The 23622-nt window shown below is 37.5% G+C and overlaps 1 protein-coding gene across 1 annotated transcript; it reads right to left on the bottom strand.

The window, feature by feature from the left end:
- Nucleotides 1-1626: 1626 nt before the first annotated feature.
- Nucleotides 1627-20959, bottom strand: LRRCC1 (leucine rich repeat and coiled-coil centrosomal protein 1). Its single transcript, XM_035546458.2, has 19 exons — nt 20799-20959; nt 20499-20704; nt 19666-19731; nt 18285-18452; nt 17402-17571; nt 17084-17293; nt 16148-16350; nt 14934-15117; nt 14463-14611; nt 12932-13136; nt 10315-10454; nt 8730-8931; nt 7611-7796; nt 6345-6519; nt 5447-5610; nt 4674-4882; nt 4331-4468; nt 2736-2871; nt 1627-2026 (listed from the first exon to the last, which is right to left on the bottom strand). Exons 1-19 carry the CDS (start codon nt 20855-20857, stop codon nt 1904-1906), a joined length of 3093 nt encoding a protein of 1030 aa, XP_035402351.1. The 5' UTR covers nt 20858-20959; the 3' UTR covers nt 1627-1903.
- Nucleotides 20960-23622: the final 2663 nt, after the last annotated feature.

Below are 23622 nucleotides of genomic sequence, written 5' to 3'. Positions count from 1 at the left end.
GCTTCAGAATTAAAATTTTGGAGGAAAAATCTGAAGCTGACAATAAATCAAAATAGGGTACGAGGAAGTTCTTTTACCTTGCTGGTACATCCCCCATATTCAGTTATTTTACTACAAGCGTAACCTGGTCAAATAGTAAGAAAAGTGTCCAAAGATACTCTTAGAAATCATAACAGAAAAGAACTCCGAAATGCTCCAGAAGTACTGCAACCTATGTGACATCCATGTAGCTGTTATAGAAAGTTTTCCAGATGAATATTTCCTCAGATAATAAGGCTTTTGAAGAAGCCAGTATGCAGAGCAAAAGGTAAGAATGAGAAGACATTTTCTCCTGCATTTAGGTAGCATTGACTTATTTGTATCAGGGAATCAAGAGATTGTTGTGATAGTACGCGACAAATAAATCAAGCTAATTTTAAACTTTACAGCAAGATTTACTAGACTGACACACAACTGTGTTAGCTCTTACTCCTTTCTGTTACCCCTACGTATTCATTTTTACATATTATCAGTTATTACACAGATTCAAAGCAGTCAGCCCTTAACAACTTTATCACTACACTTATACATTAGCTGGGAAAGTACATTACCAGAGAGCGGAAGCCCCATTTTAAGTGCTGATGTCTCTGCTCCTTGCTGGTCTCAGCGGCCAGATGCAGGAACCCTGGAACACAGGGAACCAGAACCAAAGCAAGTGTCTTTTCTCTGCCCCCTCCCACAAGTCTGGAATCTTCCCTTTTTATAAGGCAGTACACAATGTCTAAACAATTCCCAGCCCTTGACCTCCACCTATTTTTTTCCTTCACTGCAGATTCCTTTCTTAAAGCAAAAGCAGTCTTTTCCCATCTCCCAAGGTTTTGCTTTTTCAAAGATATCACCAGCTGTGAGTTGCTGGTGGTGCTGCAGCCTCTGCTTCAGCTTGCGTCCATATTTTCAAGGCCTCTGGTACCATCCCACGCTTAAGCTGTGCCTCATAACAAGAGGCAGGTGTTCCAGCCTCTGCTTCACACAGCAAGTTCTCACAACAAGTTGATACAGGCCTCGCACAATTAACCAAAGGTCTGTGGCCTTTTATTAGCACCTTTTTTTTTTTTTTTAAACAAAATTACCTATACATTACAGCACTCATTTGGGGGTTCAGAACAAGCTGATACTGAAGTCAGGTTAGTAGTTTTTGTTGTCACTTGTGCTACCTGACTGCTTTAACTACTGTGAGTTGCAAGGTGGGAAGAAATAGCTCCACCTGGTGTATCAACAAATATGACATTATAATTACTACCACAGCACTAAGTACTTTGGGTGATGGTGCAGTAAAATTAACATTTATGGGCTTCTGAGAATAAGTAAATGAAATAGATGGAGATGTTGAAGTCTCCATCATGTAAAAGTTAGAACAATCATATTAGCACAAGGCTTACGACTAGTTTCCATAAAGCCTGGTTAGAAGCCACTTGCTGCAATGAGGACAGATTAAACATTTTCAGGTCAATTAGTGGATCTCTTATAACAAGAGTCTCTATCCACATGAAGGAAACCTTGAAGCTTCTCTTCACACATTTTTGTATTCTTGCATCTAGAAAATCTCTTTTGTTTTTACTTTCTTTTCTCTTATTAAGAACATTATTGCCTCGCTTCATATGATAATGTCAATCATAGATCTATTTTGATCCAATTTCACAGAACAGTCAAAAATAAACAAAGATTAGAAAAAATATTTATTATGAAAACACTGTACAAATATTTGTCTGATTCCCAAGCCTTCACAATTCTTCACAAAGACATTCTCTGGAAGCACTTCGAAGCAACAAGGAAAAAAGTGCACTGCAGTGCATTTGTTTAAATTAATACACTTTTTAGTTTATATATTAATGAAGGACAACTCTCAAATGTAAGGCATAAAGCTTCAAAGATCCTGTTGAATGTCGCTCAGAGCAGATGTAATTCGTCTGATTTTATTTTCCATGGTTTTTTTATTGTTTGCCATTTCCTGTAGAAGCTGACGCATTTCTTCTTCAACGCAGTAAACCTGAAAGCATATAGAGATCAAATATGATTCTTGCTTTTCCTTAATACACCAATGAACATATAATCTTGCCAATTGTTAACACTGATAAGAAATGGAGGAGTTCCATGCTTATGTTAGTAAAGAACTTGTTTTAAACTTTATATTACGGAAAAAAAATATATATATATATATATATTTAACTGTAGTAGTAATCATTAATAACAAGTATTTTCTTAAGGAGCTAGATAAAACACCACCAATAAAGACATGACAGGACAAAATTTCTGAATCAGAAAAACAAAGTCGATGGCATATGGCATCAGACATTTAAATGAGTATAGCAATTTTGCCAGTAAGCAGAATTTGCAGTAGCAGAATTTTGTTTTAAAACGTATTAATTTACTAGGAGATTGCTAGTAATGTATCAAAACTAAAATATCTACTTGTGTAGAAAAAGTACCAGTCCGTCACATCCAGAAAGAATGCAATATATAGCAAGAACAACTGTTAACACAGGCATGGGTGAGTTAAATGGAGTATCTGGTATAATAAACATTCCTTATCTATACAGGCAAAAATAATGGTAGGGTATTGATTAGTAACAGCTACGCAGCGTGCTACTTTGGTTGAACACAGAACCTCGTGACAGTACAGTTCTAGATTTTTCTTACTGTTCAAAGAAGGATAAAATACAAATAGAATAAACATATTAATCTAGTATCAAAATTACTTTTTCATTTGCTGCTTCAATTTGTTTTTGCTTTTCATTTGCCAGCTGTACTAGTTCTGCCTCATGAGCTGCCAACATTGACTCAAGTTGTTTTCTAAAAGCATCATCCATTTCATGAAGCTTTTCCATAGCAATCCTAAAAATAAAAAAAAAAGTTACACTCTTGCAAACAACCAGAAATATTAAGTATTTTGCTTTGTCTAATTCTACGTTTCATTAAGGATTTAACAACATAGCTACAAAGACAATTATTTCAATATCTAGCTTCAGAAGATACCCTGTTTTCTCCAGTGCACGCTCTAGTTTCATGCACCATATTTAGGGCTTCTGGCATTCTGCTTAGCAGAAGCATTTAATCACCATTAGCCGACACATTTAATCACTAGCAACAATACACAAATTCAGACTTGCTACTGTCAACATGGCTAAGAGCTCCATATGTTTTCAAACACCAACTTATCGTACTTTTGCTTCCTGAGAAAGGAATGACTAGACTATGAGATCCTGGAGACTGCCTGCAGGCCTGAGTTTCACACAAACAAAGACAGTGTCTACTTTACTGACACTCCTTCACGTTTCCTTGATTCCAAGCAAATTCTGCTTTTAGGTGATAATTTTAAAATATGCAGTAACAAAGCAAAGCAACTTATTCCACTACAGAATTAATTTGCACCAAATTTTTGAAACAAAATAATTATTTTGGATAAAATTTCATTTTCACAACTGATTTCGCAACCATTCCAAAACTTCTACATTTTCGACTTCTACATTTTAGGTGTAGTTGCTGTTTTTTTTTTTTGTTTTGTTTTTGTTTTTGTTTTAAATCAGACTTGACTATCAAGGTATTTTCTTTGATTTATTAATCAATGACCTTTCTTAATTAACGAAAGGGTGATTAATAAAAGTGTTTAATTTAAAAAGCAAAAAACCTTAGTCATACTAGCTCATTCCTTTAGTAAAATGTGGTTATTACTGCTACATAAATCAGCAGTCTTGCTAGCTACCTAGCAAGTAGTTGAGAGAAAGAAGGAAAAACAAGAGAAATGGGACTAAAGAATAAAGTACTCCTGTTACCAATCTAAGCTCATCACAGGCAGTGGTCTACCATATTTCTCCATAATGCCAGAAATATATAAAGCAACTGAGCATCATCGACGTCCTAGGTCATTTTCTGGGGTATGGGTATTTGTTTCCAGACTGTTACAGACTGTGAGCCTGTGCCTCAAGTGCACAATCATCTTCACTGCATGACTCCAGACAGCACACATGATGACTGTATACAGGTCACTATCACATAAACATACTAGGGAGGCATAAGTATAGGCTCTAATCGTTTTCAAATCAAATGGGAATATAGCTAAAAAGTATATAGAACAAATGCTGTAACTGAATATTAAGTTCCATGTAGTAAAGTCACCTGTATAGCAAGAATTATTTCTATGCACACCGTTCGCTGGAAACGGGCTCACCAAGTACTTAAAAAAGCATTATGCATTCTGTCACTGCATAATAAACATTTTTGTATACTTATTAAGAGTGCAACTCTATAGTAACAGAGCAGTCACAAAATATGCTATTAGTGTTAAGGTTTTCACCTCTGAGTTTGAAGACTTTTATTTCTCTCTTCGATCAGCTTCTTCTCTTTGGTATCAAAGCTCTCCTTCATGTGTTTAACTTGCACCTCCAGCTGGCTCAACAGCTCCCCTTTACCTTGCCACTTCTTTTTCAGGGCACTGAAAATAAATTATATACGTTTACAATGAATGCAGATGCCACTTTTTAGGAGGACAGAGAATGTTTTTCACCCCCCCCCCCCCCCCATTTCTGTGGGTTTTAATAGCAAGGAAGTACTCTATGAACAAAAAAAAAAAAAAACCTTCATGGAACTGTTGTATACAATTATGATCCCAAAGAATTATAGCCAATTATATGCTTCACCTGTGTGCCTTCTTAATGTCATCAAGTTCTACTTCTTTTTCTTCTAGCCGTTGCTTTAATTGCTCTTTTCTTTCATTTTGCCTTTCTATTTTTTCCATTAGCTCTTCAAATTCAGCAGCTTTTTCATCCAACTGCACTTGTAAATGCTTCTGAGCCTTTTTACTTTCTTCATGCTGCTTTTTCATTTGTTGGTCTTTTTCTTGTAAGCCCTTTAAGAGAGAAACATTTCAGAACACAAAAATGCCCTCCATTTCAACTGTTACCCTTTAAAAAAAAAAAGGTGTTTAGTCTATGCTAAACAGAACAAAGCAGAATGATGTGATTAATAAGCTAAAGTTTTAAGTCTCTGAATGAGATGAATGGAATAAATTGAGCAAAACATAGTTGCTCTGTTAAAATACTGACTTACAAAAGCAGAAGGAATATTTATGTTGCAAAATAAACCCAACACAAACTCCATTTTTTTCTAGTAACACAGGAAAAGCTGTTATCCTAGTCTTTTCCTCTCTCAAAATCATTATCAAGAACAATGAAGCGAGGCAAAGGGAAGACAAGCTGTACATAACTATGATTCAAAGAATATTTCCACATGTTAAGTTAGTACAAGGCCCTCTTCTGCTTCCAATGAAATCAACTGCCACTGACAGCCTAATCATGCTTTCTGAGTTAGTAAAACTAGGAGCGCAGAGCCAGCTTTCATCAGTCTTTACCATAACTTTCACTGCAAATCTTAATTTTTAATAAGCACATAAATTGTCACACATCTGACTTACTTCTTTTAATCGCCTAATTGTTTCTGTCTGGTCGTCCACTATTTTGTTTTTAATTCTTATAGTATCACTGTCCTGTTCCTTTTGCTTTTTTAATGTCTCAATCTCGTTTGTTAAAACCTCAATTTTTGCCTCCAGCTTTCCCCGATCTTGAGAAAGATGAGCTCCTAGATAAAACAGGATATTCACACTACAACACTCTGTTAACAGGTAACTTCAAGATGTCTTTTTTTTTTTTTTTTTTTTTTTTTTAAACTCCCTTCCATCGACACTACAATCTTAAACACGGTCACTTCAATCTGCAAGCAGACAATACTTAAAAGGAAATGCAGAACTGAAGGTTGGTATTTTATGAAATACTTTGAAAACTTGTCTAACAAAAAATGAACAGTAGTTCTTACACACTCAACCAATCTCAAAGAACCCACGAGATGGTGCTAAGAGTCACATGAATCAGGGGGAAAAAAGGCAAAGCCTTTTTTCACCCTGTATTTAATACACCATTATTTACTTTCAGAAGTAGTCTACTGAAATTTTCACATTGGACTTCTGACAGACATGCAGTGTTAAATAACACTACAAACACGTCCTTTCATAGCTTCATATCTAAAAGTGCTTCGTATAACATTATGGCATTTTGATTTTGACATTTAGGAGATGTAGAATAACTATGTGTATTCACAACTAACACTCCCACAACTGCAGTTAAAGTTCTTATAAACGGCCTGCGTACTACAGAAGATCTATTTTTCCACGTCATCTTTACAACTTGGTAAGATAAACAAGACATCCAGACACCCTCTCATGATTACAAGTATATTAGGATGTTTGCTTGAAAAGTATGATACTGAACACCAGCATTTTTATTGCAATAGAAAGAATAATAAAAAAAAAGTTCTACCCTGTTGTGCCAACTCCTGCCCCCATATTTTCCTTTCCATTTTTAATCCATCAATAACAGACTCCTGGGCAGTCAGCTGAGAAATAAGCTTTCCATTTTCCTTCTTCAGAAGTTCCACCTGAACAGCCTTTGCTTTGTCCTGTTCAATCACAGTTTCAAGTTCTTCAGTTCGGCACTGTATGAATATTCATTCATGGAATGGGAAAAGAAAATAAGATCCTAAGTATTCAAAATTTCAATCAATGCTAGCCACCTAGGAAAGTAATACTGTTATACAGCAAATTAAGTTAACTGAGCAATATTCTGCTTGCATGTAACCTTCTGCCTGATTTAAAAAAACCCTCTTCCCATTAACGAGACACAAACATTTGCTTCAAATAGAAATACTTAAATCCCATAAAACTGTTTATAAAGCTGTTTTCTTAAATAGCCATCTTAAATTATTAATGCCATTATAAAAAACCATTTACACATTGTAAACATGCAAGTCAGAAACAACTTTTGCTTCCATTGGTGCTCTTAAGACATTAAAAACCAATCCAAAAGACAAATGAAGCTGTGGTGTTTTGAACTTCCCACAATAAAGATTTATCTTCAATTACGCAGGCATTTTTTTTTGGTTTGCATATTACTTCCATTTAATATTACTATCACTGTATTTTGTTTTTCAGCAACAAACATCACTCATTGGCAGAATCATGTTTTGTTTGGACACCACAATAGTAATGTGTAGCAAGGAGATTAAAAACAGCTGCGCAGGGGCTGTATGTAGGACAGGCTGGATACATACATGGACTGCATTACACTTAAAAGTTGTTGAACAGTTAGTTATGTTCCTAAGATGCTTAAGAACTATTTGTGGATAACAGTACTGTACTATACTAGGACAGATTAGTAATATAAAATAAAGCAACTGTGTCCATGGTATGTAACATTAAAATTAGACAATTAGAAGGTAACAACTAATATTGATGATTTTGTTTAACTCTCAGAGGTACTGTGCTGATAACTACACTGGAATATTTACGCAGTTTCATTTTTACTTCACATACAGTGTCCAACTAGTATTTTAGCTGCAGAACCACATTCCATTATCTCTCATTAATACCCCTGACCTTTTGTAAATTCAGGTTTTTAAATCTCAGTTTAGAGTCACTAATTGATTACATATACACCACTAGTGCTAATCAGAGGGCAAGAACTGCACTTTCTCTGAATACATGAATGACTCTGGATTTTGCTATATGGGTAGCATAGCGTTTGTACCTTTATGTTTGCTGTGGCTTCCTGATTTGATTTCACTAATTCTGCAATCTTCACTTTCTGTTCTTTCACTATACTTGTCAAGTCTTGGATCAGACTTGTCATCTCGTTTTCCTTTTGTTGAAGATGAAAGAGGGCTTGTTGATGTTCAACTAGATCAGCAGCAGCATTTTCAAAATTCTCTTTAACCTAAAATTTGATAAGAACTCTTAATACTAACATTTGAGAAAGAGTGTGCATACATACGTACATACAAATGACATCTTATTTTCAAATAAAGGAAGAAAATAAGTTTAGAAACAATAATGTGAAATTAATCAATATCTGAAGCTGGTTTTCTACCAGTTAGTTTGTGATGTTTCAACTCACAAAGCTAGTTATGCTCAGCTACAAGTTTGTACGAAACAGAAGAAAAAAAAAATGAAAAAGTCTTCATGGAAGTGTGAGAAGCAGACCAGAAAAAAAAACAGAGCTCAACAGACAAAAACACTCTCTTAATCATATGAGGTAAAACAACATTAAGATCTGGAAAGAAGAACTTACAAGGAAAAACCTCAGAACTCAGTTTTAAGAGAAAGATTTGAAATGATTTAAAATGACGAGAACCCAATTTAAGACAAGATATTCGAAGCTGTATTTATTTTGCTTACCATTTAAAATAACATCAACACTAGCCATAGAAATAAGTTATCTAATGAATTCGGTAAACAAATTTTGATTTTGAATTTCAAAAATCAGTTTTCAATTTTGAAACGCTGAACAATAGGGAGCTCAATTATTAAATACACTAATATACATGTAGCTATAACCTTATCAAAAGGCTACAGGACTTTTTTACAATAATATACTCTAATAGAAAATAACTTTTTTTTTTTTTTTAAAGACAGAAGTTTTTCTAATTTCTTTTCATTAACTTTTATTTACAAACAAAAAATGCATTCTTTGCTGTGGCTATGCTGACTTAGCATTTAGCATCTAGGTTTTCATGACTGGTATTTCAAAGTTTACTAGTATTTTTAGAGGAATCCTTGGAACAAACACCTTAAGAATCGAAAGAATATGACACATTTAAGAGCACTACAGCTCTGTCTAGTTTGAGATCAAATGTTCTCGTGATCTTACCTCTTTAAACCTTTTTGCCTCGATAGTTAAAGCTAAACGAAATTCATCTTCTAACTCTGTATACTTCTGGTTTAACATATTAATTTTCTCCTGAAATTCTTTAACACGCTGTTCATGCCTCTGCTCCTCTTTAGCCACTTCTTTTGACAAAGCATCTTGAAATTCGGGTCCATGTAAAGCAACTCGGGTTTCAAGTTCTTTCCTGGAGTTACCAAACACACGCAAGAACTATAGAGAAAAGAACTACGGTATCTCACAACACTACTTCAGTTGGTTTCCTTACTATTTTTAGTAAGAAAAACTTTACTAACAAAATGATAAATTATATAATAAAGGGGGTACATTCCTTAGTTCCACTGACAGATTTCAGTCTTCCATGACAGTGGCCTTGGGATGGGAAAAAGTGCATTAACTACTATTAAAATACCCAGAAAAAGGAACAACTTTACTTTTTAATTCAATCTTCTGTAGGAATTATCCAATTATTCTTTTGCTGTTAGCTAGTGTTTGTTTGCTTTGCAGTTAACAAGGAATCACAAAGATCAGGAAAAGATGGAAAGTCAGGAAAACCACTGTATACCACCAAATACCCTCTTCTGCAGTTATTCTCATCCCCTTCCTTACCAAACAACTGTTACTCCTCACTCAGACCCCAAACGTGAAAAGCAACGCCAATCTAAACAACAGCAACATAAAGAGCTTCAGTATATGCTTCCTTCCTGAATGGAAACATCCCCATAGGAGAACAATGAAGAATTACCTTGCACTTTAAGACTAGTCTGTTCAGTTGTTTTAATGCAAAAACAAAGCCTGCTGTCCTTCACATTAAATCTTTTGGAGATTTATAAGGGAACAATCAAAAGTTCTCAAAAACGTAGCTATCAGATCTTTCCATCTTCCATTACCTTAACATTTGAATACATGTATTCTTGAAGTCTAGCATGTTACCAGCTTTTTTTTTTTTTTTTAAATCAATACCCTTCCTCAAATACTAGTATAGAAAACACCACTACTTGCTTTAGTTTGTACACATATTTGATTGTATTAGCTCAACAATATAGAATTTCAGCTCAAGTACTCTTCAAAAAAGCAAACTTTGAAGGGAAAGGGGAAAACAGTCAATAAAGCCACCAACCCACCCACACACACTAACACATGATGCTATAGAAGCTGACAATTTGGGGAATGCTTTGTATTACTTCAGTATATGCAGACCTTCAGACAACAATTCAAATGTGATTTTAATTTTTACCTGATTGTTTCCTAGATTAAAGACCACATATTTAAGATACAAGAGGGTTCAGCCATATAATAAACTAAGAATATATGAACAGAAAGACTGGAAGAACATTTGCCTACATGAACTTGCAAGTCAGGAGTCTAAAAAGCTTTGAAGACATCCTTAGATAGGCATGAAAATGTGTGGGAAGACATCTACTTTTTTTTCCTGTTTTAAACAAAGCACATATCTCCCATTAAAAACAAAAAGCCACCCACACACTTGGGAGAACACATTCAAACAAAACATTTGCAACACTAACATCTCTATTAACTTGTTGGGAAAATAAAATAGAAGATCCCATACCTTTGTTCTTGTTCTTTTAATATAAGAAGTTCGTGTAGTTGTTTTACCTTCTCCCCCTGCTGTCGAAGAGATATTCGAAGTAACTGTACTTCTCTTTCATTTGCTGATGCTTTAAGCTCAGCTTCTTGCACATGTTTCATCTGTATAGAATTCATAAAAACAAGAGGAACAAGATTCTTAAAACTATCATCTATTCTTTAGATCTTGTACTAGAATACAAATGAGCAGGTGCTTTAATAAAAGCTTTATGCATGTCTACCCAGGCCATTATGTTTACATCATGCTCCAAAACTGACAGTATTTTCACATGATTATGCAATTTTATTATGTTACCTCCCCAGGAAAAAGATATTTTTTACTTAATATACTGTTACACGTGCAGAAATTGAAGATTAAATGTTTAAAATCTAAGTGTTAGCTTATCTTACTACGAAACAAAAAAGATCTCATTGTAATACCTGTATTGGTTTCAAGCAAAACATTTATAGTTGTATTTGGTATCGCTACTTTTCTTTAGACACTCCAAATCCAAAAATCTGCATCTTACAGTTTAAAGTTGCTGAACAGCACTGCTTTCTAGTGATTTTACACAAAATGGAGACGCAGTATAAACAGTGGATGGAATACTCCATTTTTTCCATGAAGCATTCATGAAGAATTCTGTTTTATAATCTGAAGCCTTTTACATTAAAAAAACAAAAACAAAAAAACAACCTTTTCTGTCCTGGCAAGCAGAAAAAAATAAAAGAAAATAGTTATAAAAAAGTTTTAATTACTCATGAAACGGTAATTCAGAATCAAGACGCTTCAGAAGTTAGAATATGTAACAGAAACACTGGAGGTGATGTTAACGCTGGTATTCTTACTCCTCAGGATTACTTGAAGAATTCATCTCATTAGTTGTGTGCTCAAGTGGTGTTAATAACTTAACTACCTTTTCAATCTGTCCTCCTAAGCAAAGCAATGGACTCGGCATCTCTCTCCAAATTCTCTACTAGCACAATTCTAATCTGTTTGCTTTCAAGAGTAATGAAGCTGTGAAAGGTTAATAGACTACAAGATTACTTTATGCATTAGTTATCTAATGGCAGAACTAAATGCAGCAAGGCAACCTAGTTTAATTTCCAACTCCCACCAGAAACAAACAGAAAATTCAACCTCCACAAAACAAAATTGTTTTCTTTCTGAATTCCTTCACAATTCTCCTTTCAACTTCATATTTAACAATCAAAATTAAAAAATAAAATAAAGAAAACCTACATAGCATATCCTATTGTGTTACATAAAACATTGCTTCCAGTGGCTATAATAATACATAAGTGCTTCTGCATAACTTTCAGTTTGAGAATACTAGAAGTATCTAAAGTTTGTACGCTAACTTCAGCTGTATGAATACCACTGTACTATTGTGAGGCACGTGTAAGAAAACAAGTCACCATGTTCTAAAGGGGAAGCCTCTTCATGAGAGCATTTAGATGCAGCCCATTGTATCCCTCTTGTTTTGTGGACAAAAGGAGGTAATTCCCTCCTAAATTGAAAAATTTTAAAAAAAATAAATGAGAACACTTGTAAATTTAAACAGTGACAGAAAATAAGGTGAAAATTTAGATGCACGTAATCTTGAATCCTTTAAAGAAATAATCTAGTCATGCTGACTGAAAACCTTATACAGTGACTGCATACAGCAATGATAATTTACCACTGATGGCAGTAAACTTCTCATTGCTAGGAAGCTAATTGCTAATCTGTACTGTAAGAAAGCTCTATAAAGTATTCTAGAATTCATTAATGCTAGAGCTGATGAAATAAAGAGAAGGTATATTAAATCTGTATGTTGAAAATGAGAATTTGGCCGTCTGCACACTCCCCAGTTCTCTGCTTTCTTTTTGGATATCTGAGTGACAGAACTTTGAGCACCATACTGGCAGTTCAGAGACTTTTGAGGATGGATTTATTAAGATTCAGTTTCTGTAAGTGGACACATTCAGAAACACAAATGAGCTGATATACGAATGTATTCAAACGATAAAAATATAGATATTGGGGAAGCTGCATTTAGCCACTGAAAATTCACCAAAGAGTTATTCAGTCAGAAAAAGTGGCATGTAAGAATAAAAAACAAAACTACAACCGAATAAATACCCCAAGCCAACAAAAAAAACACAGAAGTTTTAAAATCAATTCTCAGCAATTATCACTGTTCTGGTTGGGATTAAAAGCATTTAATCAGCAAAACAAACAGAACCATCAGGTTTCTCTCTCACTAGTACTATAAGACCTTCATTGATTTAAGCCACATTTTAAAAATGTGTTTTCGCTTCTTTGTATCTTCAGAAAATATCAATTCTTAGTCTTAAGTACATAAGACTTGTTCTCAGTACATAAGACTTGTTCTCTTTTATCCTAAGAATACGCCACATGACATTTCTATTGCTAAAGACATTCAATGACAATTAAAATGGATGCTTGTTATTAACTACCACTATGTAAAAAAAAAAAAAAAAAAAAAGCTTTTACTGTGGAAAACTAAGACTTCAGTCTAAAGTCGTGTTTATTAATATCTAGCAGTATAGTAGCTATTCAGTTTGAGAATTATTTACTCATGAAAAATATTTACCTCTATTGCTCGTTGCTGCAGCCTCTGTGTCTCCATCTTGGATAGTGTTTCTTCTAAAGCTTGCATAGCCTTCTGATGTTCTGCTTCTTTATTTTTTGCCTGATTTAACTCATTAGTAAGTCTTTCAGTTTCACTTTTCAGCTGCTGGACATCTGCTTGTAGTCTTGTTTTAGCATCTCTCTCTTTCAATATCATTTCCTTCAACCTGAGAAGGAACGCAATCAAGTTGTATGACAAACATTTTTTAGTTTAGTCAATTATAGCAATATTTATTAAGTGTTGTAGCACTGCAGCTTGCACTTCTTTGCATCGCTACACTGAGCTTCATTTCAAATAAAACTAAGCTGAAGACCACCTCATTAATAGGTCGTTAAGGAAATTACATTCCAAATATCATTTTGCTTAATATCTATGTTGTACCTACAGTATCAATTTCTAATTTGATACTTTTCTTCCAAAAACTTAGCTCTTCTATCAAAAAATATTAGAATAGATAAGGACATTTAAATCTCAGAAGGAATAACATAATACTCATATTCAAAATGGCAACAAAGAAAGGTGAGGTTCCCTTCCCAAGAAACAAGGAAAAAAAAAAAAGGGAAATAGTGACTCACAGAATGGTTTGGGTTGGAAGGGACCTTGAGGATCACCTACTTCCAGCCCCTGTGCCATGGGTGGGGACACCTCCCACCAGACCAGGTTGCTCAAAGCCCCATCCAGCCTGGCCTTCAACACCCCCAGGGATGGGGCATCTTGTGCCAGTGCCTCACCACCTCCATAATAATCACAGTCAATCATGGATGGTAGCTCAGGAAGCACTTGTAAGAAAACGTGCCTGATCCATACAGTGCAGTTGAGAAAGACAAACAGAAGAGACATCTCTGAACAAAGTGTTGTTTGTTGACAACTATGTTAGAAGAGAGAAATTCTGAAAAATAGAAGGAAGTTGTTCAGAAACGTAAGGATTAGGATAGCAGTCTATATGAAGACACACTAGACCTGACCTGCACAACATACCGTCTACTAGCCAACCATGGCCTACCAAAAACTTCTTTCTGCACTCATGGGAAAAAAGCCAGCTGTGTGTATAGGTGGAAAAAGAGCTTGGGAAATGCGAGCTTCAAGTAGAACATAAGACAAAATACAGTTACTAGACCTTCAGCTGAAAGAGAAAGTACAATTACAGCACAGATTAGTTGGAAAGTAGAGGGCTAGAACTGGAGTTAAGTGGCATACTGTTACAATTCTGAAATACGAAGAGGAAGACTTGGATACTAAGCACTGACAGAAATTTCTTGTTTCCCTACGTCTTCTTGAGCAAGCACTGATAACCCATCAGGTCTTGCCACATACTGGATTTATAGCAGAGCTGCAGAAAGGAGTTTCATTAGGTAATACAGACAGATGTTCAAACAGAACTTCATTACGCATCATTTTTCAAGTATAGTTTTTTAAACCTGTTCTCATTTCTTGAGCCTACGAATGGAATTAAAGAAGAAAATGCATATACTACAGCACTCCACTTCCCTACCTCTCTGTAGTATATACAGCCATACTCTGAATATTCTTTTCTTCTTTTGCATGTTTCTGTAGTTCTTTGACATGCTCTGTTAATTTCTTCTCTGCTTGTTCTGCTTTCCACCTCCTCTCTTTCTCCTGATCCAGTTCCTGAATCAGCGCCTTAGCAAGAACGTGGTAAGCATCAGATTATTTGGAAATACTCAAATGTAGCCAAAAATGATGAACAATATTCACAATTGTAGAACACGGTTACTTGGTCTTGCTTGAATCCAGAGAAAAGTGCAAGTGATCTGGCCAACCCCCCCAAAAAAGTAAAATCAAACAAATTATCTTCCAGTTGACACTATAAAGAACTTCGCTATTTTTTAAGACTATCTACATACAATTATTTTTGTCACCTCCAATTTTAGAGTTCCACCATGAGACATACATTTGACTCCCAGAGAAGACACACTCATACTTGAAATGATGCAAAACATACTCGGTATGTGGATTCCTCTGTGGCGTTTGAATTCATTTCATCCACTTTTTCTAAATTGCTCTGTCTTCCAGTTAGTATTTCAGCTCTTCTTCCCACTACTTCCAAATCTGGAGCATCTGATGATGAATTGAGATTAGAGTCTCTCTGATGGGAATGAGGACACTTTGAGGAACTCCTCTCTTCCCTATAATGGCAGAAGATCAAGATATACTTAAGAATATGAAGAGTTTAAACACCTCTTCAAACACCATCATAAAAAGTGCAGGGGTACAGAAGCTGAACTATAGAGTTCAGAGCCACCTAGAAAATAATTTATAAGCATGTCATGAAGCAAGCAGTTAAACTCAAATCTTCAGTTGTAAAAATATGTAGTACTGGTAGATGCTATTGGAAATATTATGATCAGATAGATAGGAAACAGTTTTTGGAGAAGCAGAGCAGCTGACTCATGTAGTCCAACTTACATCATCTTCTGTTCCTCACTTCCAACATATACTATCTAATCAAACAAATTACTATAATATCCTCAGTGTCTGCACAAAAATGGGACAGTTATATTTTTGATGACTGTTCTGACGTCATGATTTTTTTTTTAAATTTGACTCAAGCAGAGATGCATTTTCATAATGAAATTGTCTCCATAATTTAAAAGGATAAAATAAAATATAGATGAAAAAGTAAGCTGTTAGAATTCAGAAAGTGTTTTTTTTTGAATTCTCAGTTCAATTTCCTTTTCACCTAAAGACTCATGAAATGCTCATACAGTGAAATAACTGAGTGCAGAATGAATTTCAAAAAATTAAATAACACGTAGGCATAATTTCTATATATGTACAGATGTGTTACCATTTCAAAATACAAGGCACATAAAGGACTAATACTGAAAAATAAGGGTGCAGTTTATATAAAACAGTCAGACTAAGAAAAAAAAAAAAAAGGGCGGGCTTGGACATTTATCAGCTGGGCCAGCTAACAAGTATTTCTTTTTCTTCCTGCACCTCTCAAGAATAAACTTCAGAAATTTGACACAATTGTTTTCCTAATCAATAGGTTTGTTGTAAAGCCTCAGTAGCTAATGATTTTTAGGGTATTATTAACAGGAAACTAGTTTATTCAAACTACCACTTTCATAAAATGTTTCAGGACAAACCACGTTCTCCCTAACAACATTCAGCTTAATTAATTTTTCCTCTATATGGCAAACATGGACATACCTGTTAGTTACCTTGCTTTTAGGGTGATTTGCATGACATCGAGTAGATAAGGTAGTTCTACGGTAAGTAGGGATCTTGCTTCTTTTCACAACCTTTTTATTGCTCTCTTTCCCACTCTCATGATCGCTCTCAGAAGTTGGATCTGTGTCTCTTTTAGCTTTAAGAACATTTGGAGGGGCTTCCCTTCTTGAGGCATCGGATACCTAAGAACAGATCGAAGTTTTATTTGTATATTTTACAATGTCTAATTAACTAAATTCTAACACTTTTCAATATGTTATTTTTGGAATATAACATAACAAACCCAACAGAACTGCATGCTTGAGAATATGTAAGTGTATCTTTTTGAAATACCTGAAGTTTCTTTAAAAATCATTAGGCATAGAAGCTTGGTGCAAAATGTAAAACACACGGTACAAAAAAAGTAATTACATGTTTGCAAGGCACAGCATAAACTGTTATCAAAATACAGGAAAATAAACCTGACAAACATATCAGACCAACTTGACCTATTACTTAGCAAAATAAACTTTCACAAACTCTACAATGCGGCTGTTTTGCTGCATTTCATATTTCACTCTGGTTCAATTACATACAGCGATGGCTTCGGAGTGAAAAAAAAAAAAAAAAACAAAATACAGAAAACAATTTTCTATGTAATATATTATAATCAGATAGTTCTTCCAATCACATATACTAGTTTTTAGTCAATACGAAAGTTTCCTTGATTCAAAGTTCAATCTCCAGCTTTAAAGCATTGCGTTTTTTTTTTAAACTTACTCTCAGATTTTCAAAATTACTAGATACACGTTAGTATGAAGTCAGCACACACAGAACCAGTATAAATCATATGTCAGTAACAGTGAACCTTTGCAGTATCATAAAGTACATCTCATTTTATGAAAACTTGCTGTGCAATCTTAGAAAAAAAATCACCTTCTGCAGTATTTCTGAAATTTGATCTTCGATTTTTTTAATCCTCATCTCACTCTGTATTTTATCAAGTATGGCCTTCTCTGGTTCTGAAGATGAAACAAGCTCTGTAGAGGAGCTGACAGAACTTTGTGCTGGTATTTTTGTACGCTGACGAAAATACGCTAGCGCCTGGTCAATATGTGGTGTCACCACTGGTACCGCAGCATCGTTCTGTCAAAAGGAAAGACAACCCCTGTAACGTTAATGAATTACATGCAATTTAAAAAAAAAAAAAAAGCAACTATCAATTTTAAATTCAATACACACAAACTATGGCACCTGATCTTTGGATGAGGGGGACCCAGGTGAAACCAAACAGTCCAAAATGTCTTCTAAACATTGCAAATTTGAACAATTTCCTTCTGCTAGGTCTACTGGTTCACCATAAACACTTCTTCCATCTAGAACCATCAGCTGGGGCAAAGTCTGAAGAAGAGTTTCTCTGTAACCTTAAGGAAAAGACTGAATTTAAATTACTCAGAAAAAAAAAAAAGGAAAAAAAACTATGTGTAGTGTATTTTAGGTACCTTGTCATCATTGCAAAAGTAGTGATTATCTACAAGTGTCTCACCAATCCCTACCCATAAAGGCTTTCAACAGAAAACATTACAAAACAAAAGAACTGCGAAGGTGCCTGCATAGCCCTGGTCTACGCTGAGATTTCTCCACCACTATGAGAAATCGCAAAGACAACTTTTTTATATACACCTACTGCACTAGAACAGCTGGTACAAATACAATGATACACAAATATAACAAAAATCAAGTTCTGAAAGGACTACCCCTAACTTAGTCCTTTTTCAGTGAATGAAAATGCTACTTATATTAGCATCTTACATACAGTGTCTTACAATCTGTCTGTCACTGCTTACTGATGCTGTGGGAAAAGGAAGGAAGGTTAATAGTGCTTATAACTGATCTTCCTCTTGCTGCAGTTTGCTCTTTGTCCACCTTAACCTAAAGTAAGAGTTAACATTAAGGCACTTCATGTGCCTTAATCACGTAAAGAGTTGAACCTTATCAATGCATACACGATTTACAACTTTGAGAATATACGCTATTTGTAAGCTTCAGAACCTGGCCAGCAGTTTACAGGAAATTACTGACCGATAGAGTTCGTAATTATCTACTACAAATCATCTACCTGACGTGAGATCCATACCTGCTGTCTCACAAACTGGATTGGTCTTTCCATTTTTTTCCAGTGTCAGATTGGTCAAACAGCACAGCCCCTTTAAGCAGTGAAGTAAATGATTAATATCATTTATGCAGTTGCTGTGAAGGTCAATACAGCTAAGCTTGTAACTGGTTCCACGAAGGCACTGGAATCCTGTAAATTTAAGAAAAAAAAAAAAAAGGATTCTTGCTATGGTTCTAGACTATAGGGGTTAGATCAAATGGCATCTTGTTGAAAAATATTCAGTAAACAATACATCACATTTGGAAATGATGTACCAACGTTTGATAAAATAAATTTTGATAAAATAAACATTTTGCTTGAAGTTCCCCTTTATAACTCAGTTGATTAACAAAAGTTGTTACAAAGAAATTGGAAAGAATGTACTATGAACTCCCTTCATTCTACAGCTTAATATCTTAGTTAGAAACAATGACTATTTCAACAAAAAGATTTAGAATTTCCACATCATACCCAAAGATGCATTTTTGTCCTATAAAAAGGGAAGATGGGAATCTTTTGGAAACATCTTCCAGGAGTATTGCATTTTTCACTTTGGAAATAAGTTTGAAATGTTTACTGTACATTGGTGTGAACAGAGCAGGGAGTTCAACACACTGGCAGGGAGTTCTAAGCAGTGACACAGATTTGCCAAAATTTTGTGCAAATCATACTAGAATAGCCCTACATATGATTGTTAATAATATCTCTTTAAATTTTATTTCTCTTGCACAGTAAAGAAGTAGAATTCTGTTCTCTGTGAAAGGAAAAACCTCTGCTTTCTTCACTCATTTCACTAACAATACTTTTAATTCAAGTAGAGAACATGAAATCAAAACATTTGTTCATCAAATTTGTAGCTACAGTTACTGGGCTTCCAGATTTACTTAGTCCAGACTATTATAGATCATACAAGTGAGAAAAATATAGTCTGGTTCTTTTTGTAAACCATTACACATTGTTAAAAATAAAAATCTTCATGCTTCACAGTTCTTGACGGGAATTTTACCAAACTAGATCAGGTGCTCTGAGCAGCTACAGTTTGTAAACCCACTGTTCAGCAACACCAGATGTTGCGGGCAGACTTTTTTTTTTTACCCCTGTTCCCATGCAGCTAAATAGGAGCACCTATAAACTGCTATGGTCAAGTTTACACACATGAAGTTCAGCCTTGCCATTAGAATGAATTCCAGTTCACGAACAACCCATGACAGAAGAAAATTTAAAGCTGAGAGTAGCAGCAGCTGCCACCTTCAGCAGCACTACTCAGTCAACTGGCTGAACTAGAAACCTCTGCAAATACACCTGGTCTTTTTTAATTGATGTAAATGCTTTTTATTGCTCTGCACATGCCCAAGTCACTTACCAGACAGATCGTGTATACGATTATATGACAAATTCAGTGCAGTTAAATTAAAAAGCTTTTCCAGTCCTAAACAAAGTGAGGGAACAAGAGACAGTCAGATTTTCAGTAAAATGCTCTGCTTTGTCAAATCAAGAATCACAGAATCATCTAGGTTGGAAGAGACCTCCAAGATCACCTAGTCCAACCTCTGACCTAACACTAACAAGTCCTCCACTAAACCATATCACTAAGCTCTACATCTAAACATCTTTTAAAGACCTCCAGGGATGGTGACTCAACCACTTCCCCGGGCAGCCCATTCCAATGCCTAACAACCCTTTCAGTAAAGAAGTTCTTCCTCATATCCAACCTAAACCTCCCTTGGAGCAACTTTAGCCCATTCCCCCTCATCCTGTCACCAGGCACGTGGAAGAACAGACCAACCCCCACCTCGCTACAGCCTCCTTTAAAGTATCTATAAGGTGCGATAAGGTCGCCCCTGAGCCTTCTCTTCTCCAGACTGAACAATCCCAGCTCCCTCAGCCGCCCCTTGGCTTGCAGAGACCTTGCAAAGACTTGCAGAGTAAATCTTTAAAAAATCATAGCTACAAATTATGATGAACTATAACCATAATATAAATAAAAAAGAGTCAGCTTTTCCTTTTATGCAAAGGCATCTTTCTCTGATGTTTACAGACAACACGCACATATTTTATAGTTTACACAATATAGCTAGCAGTTTATATTAACTTGATAGAGCCTCAGTATAGGCATACTTTCCAGAAGGAAGCTTTACCACAGCTCTTAGAAAAACTTCCTAAGCTACTAAACGGACTGAAACAAACACTGCCGACCCTCCACTTTCGTTATCAGGTTGCCGGACAAATTCAGGGTGCGCAGGCTTCCCAGGGCGCTCAGCCCCTCGATGCGGCGGATGCGGTTAGCGGACAGGTCCAGGTGCTGCAGGCCCCGCAGGCGGCCGAGCCCCTCGATCCTGGCAATGCAGCGGCGGCTGGCGTCCAGCGTCTGCGGCTCCGAGCCTCGGGCGACGTCCAGGAGGCTGCGGGGAAAGGCACCCGCCGTCAGCCGGGCGCGGGCGCGGCCTCCCCTCGCCCCTCAGGGCCCGCGCCCCCCCGTCAGGGCGCCCCCCTCACCTCTGACCGCCGCCATCCGCGAGGCCGGGCTGCCTGGGGCCGCCCCGCTCCGCCGCCATCCCGCCGCCGGGCTTCGAACTTCCCTCCGCTCCTCACGGCGCCGTTACGACAGTCCTGCCGCAAAGCAGCACTCCGCGCGTCGCCATGGCCACGGCGCGGACGGAGAAAGGGTCCAGTGGGTGGGAGTGGGGAGCAGCTCGGAGCATGCGCGCTGCGGCAGGTGACGCCGTGGCTTGGCCGTTTTGGGGCCGCCGTGGAGGCGGGTGCCCTTAGAACCGTAGAAGCCTAGAGACGTCTAGGTTGGGGGAGACCTTCAGGGTCATCAAGTCCCAACCGTCAGGGAAAAATAATGTTGTTTAACCAGGCCGGCAGCTAAGCACAGCATAGCCGTTCGCTCACCCTCTCCCCTCCCTAATTGAGATGGGGGAGAGAATCAGGGAAAAAGTGAAAGCGTATGGGTTGAGATAAAGACAGTTTATCAGGACATAAAGGATAATAATAATAATAATAATAATAATTAATGTAACAATAATAATAATAATATAACGTGTACAAAACAAGTGATGCACAATGCAATTGCTCACCACCCGCTGTCCAATGCCCAGCCTATCCCCGAGCAGACGGCCCCCCCATCCCAGCCATCCCCCCCATATTAATTGTTCCATATGATGCCATATGGTATGGAACACCCCTTTGGCCAGTTTGGGTCAGCTGTCCTGGGTCTGTCCCCTCCCAGCTCCTGCTGCACCCCCAGCCTCCTCGCTGGCGGGGCAGCATGAGAAGCTGAAAAGTTCTTGGCTTAGTGTAAGCACTGCTCTGCAACAGTTGAAACATCAGTGTGTTATCAGCATTATCCTCATCCTAAATCCCAAACACAGCACCCTACCAGCTACTAGGAGGAAAATTAACTCTGTCCTAGCTGAAACCAGGACAAACAAAAAAAAGAGAAGTTCATCTGCCATCTCATTCTCCCCAGCCCTTTTTCTCATAGCCAGCTGCCCTCCCAGCCCTCCCCAGTCCCTGTGAGCAAATGGGGAAGGGGTGGCTGCAGTCAGTCTGTAACAGCATCTCACTGCTGCTCGCTCATGCTTTTCCCTCCTCCACCATGGACCTCTACACAGTGTGCAGGGGAATCTCTGCTCTGTCGCTAGAGCATCTCCTCCTCTCCTTCTTCAATGATCTTGGTGCGCACACTGCTGTTTCTTACACTTTTTGTTCCCTCTTCTTCTGCCTGTGCAGTGCTTTCTGCCCTTTCTTAGGTGTATTTTTCCAGAGGTGCCACCAGCTTTACTGTCAGGCTCACCTGTGCCTTACAGTGGGCTGTTGGAGGCAGCTATGGCACCCACAGAAACCACCCCCACAACCTCCTGTTACCAAAACCCTGCCATTTACACCCAGCGCAGCTGGGGTTGAGGTTGGTGGTATGCAATGAGAGAAGAGACCTTCCTGCAGCCCAGGAGCACCCAGCCAGGAGTATCATAGACTCATGGAATCATGGAATATCCAGAGGTGGAAGGGACCCACAGGGGTCATCAAGTCCATCTCCTGGCTCCACACAGGGCCACCCAAAAAATCAGACCATGTGTCAGAGCGTTGTCCAAACATTTCTTGAACTCTGGCAAGCTGGTTGCTGTGACCACTGCCCTAGGGAGCCTGTTCCAGTGCTCAGTGACAATGATGAGGTTGCCCCTCAGCCTTCCCTAAGCTGCACAAACCAAGTGACTTCAGCTGCTCCTCATGTACCTCCCCCTCTAAACCTCTTACCATCTTAGCTGCCCTCCTTTGGACACAATAGGTTTAAGCCACAACATTGTGGCAAACTGCACACAATGCTCGAGGTGAGGCCGCACCAGTGCAGAGCAGAGTGTGACAATCCCTTTCCTTGACCAGCTGGCGGTGCTGGGCCTGAGGCACCCCAGGGTAGGGTTGGCCCTTCTGTCTGCTAGGGCACACTTGTCTCTTATTCAGCTTGCCAACTCTTACTCAACTTGCAATCAAACAAAACCCCAAAACCCTTCACATGGGTCTGCTCTCCGGCTCCTCATCCCCCAGTCTGTACATGTATCCAGGATTACCCCACCCTGGTGCAGAATCTAGCACTTGCTCTTGTTAAATTTCATATAGTTGTTGATTGCCCAGCCCTATAATTTGTCAAGATCTTTCTACAAGTCCTTTCTGCCCTCAAAGGATTCAACAGCTCCTCGTAATTTAGTATCATCTGCAAATTTACTTAGTATGAATTTGCATCCTTCAACCAGGCCATCTATGAAAACACAGAGGAAGAATGGCCCTGAAATGGAGCCTTGTGGAACCCCACTTGTGACGGGTCTCCATCCTGATGTAATCCCATTTATTGTGACCCTTTGAGCCAGACCCAACAGCCAATTGTTCACCCATCACATTATGTTTTTTTGTAGCTGTGTGCTGGACTGAGCTTATAAACTGGAGAGCACTGAATTCTCTTCAGGGAGGTGTTTTGGCACTTCAATTATTTTTTATTTTATTTATTTATTTATTTATAGGACTGATACAGTAAGAGTTTACTCCAGTGGTGGCTCAAAGCTCACCACTCACTCAGGCAGGCCTGGGTGGGGGCCACTGCTGGGATGTGGTGTTTAATGACAGTGTTGTAGTATCCCTTTACAATACTACACTGACATTTCTTCATGGATGTTTTTATTCTGAAGGTCACTGTAGCATCACTTTATAAACTTACAGTGCAACACAGAGCATTTGATGTAGGAAATGCAAACCTGTCCCCCCATACAGGGGGACAGATTTATCTAACTGTCAAAAAGCAGAAGGAAAATCACCTCCAGTGGGC

This window comes from Cygnus atratus, chromosome 2 (genome assembly GCF_013377495.2).
Source record: "Cygnus atratus isolate AKBS03 ecotype Queensland, Australia chromosome 2, CAtr_DNAZoo_HiC_assembly, whole genome shotgun sequence".
Classification (NCBI taxonomy): Eukaryota; Metazoa; Chordata; class Aves; order Anseriformes; family Anatidae; genus Cygnus; species Cygnus atratus.
Note: the sequence above shows the minus strand (reverse complement) of the source record. Positions and strands in the feature narration are given on the sequence as shown.

What these genes read in the sequence shown, in the direction of transcription:
- LRRCC1 (XM_035546458.2), bottom strand. Translation starts at nt 20,857, where the DNA reads ATGGCGGCGGAGCGGGGCGGCCCCAGGCAGCCCGGCCTCGCGGATGGC. An exon ending in TCGTATACACGATCTGTCTG is followed by an intron (nt 18,453 to 19,665) that starts GTAAGTGACTTG and finishes TTAAATTTACAG; the next exon opens with GATTCCAGTGCCTTCGTGGA. An exon ending in TCCAGTTTGTGAGACAGCAG is followed by an intron (nt 17,572 to 18,284) that starts GTATGGATCTCA and finishes CTTTTCCTTAAG; the next exon opens with GTTACAGAGAAACTCTTCTT.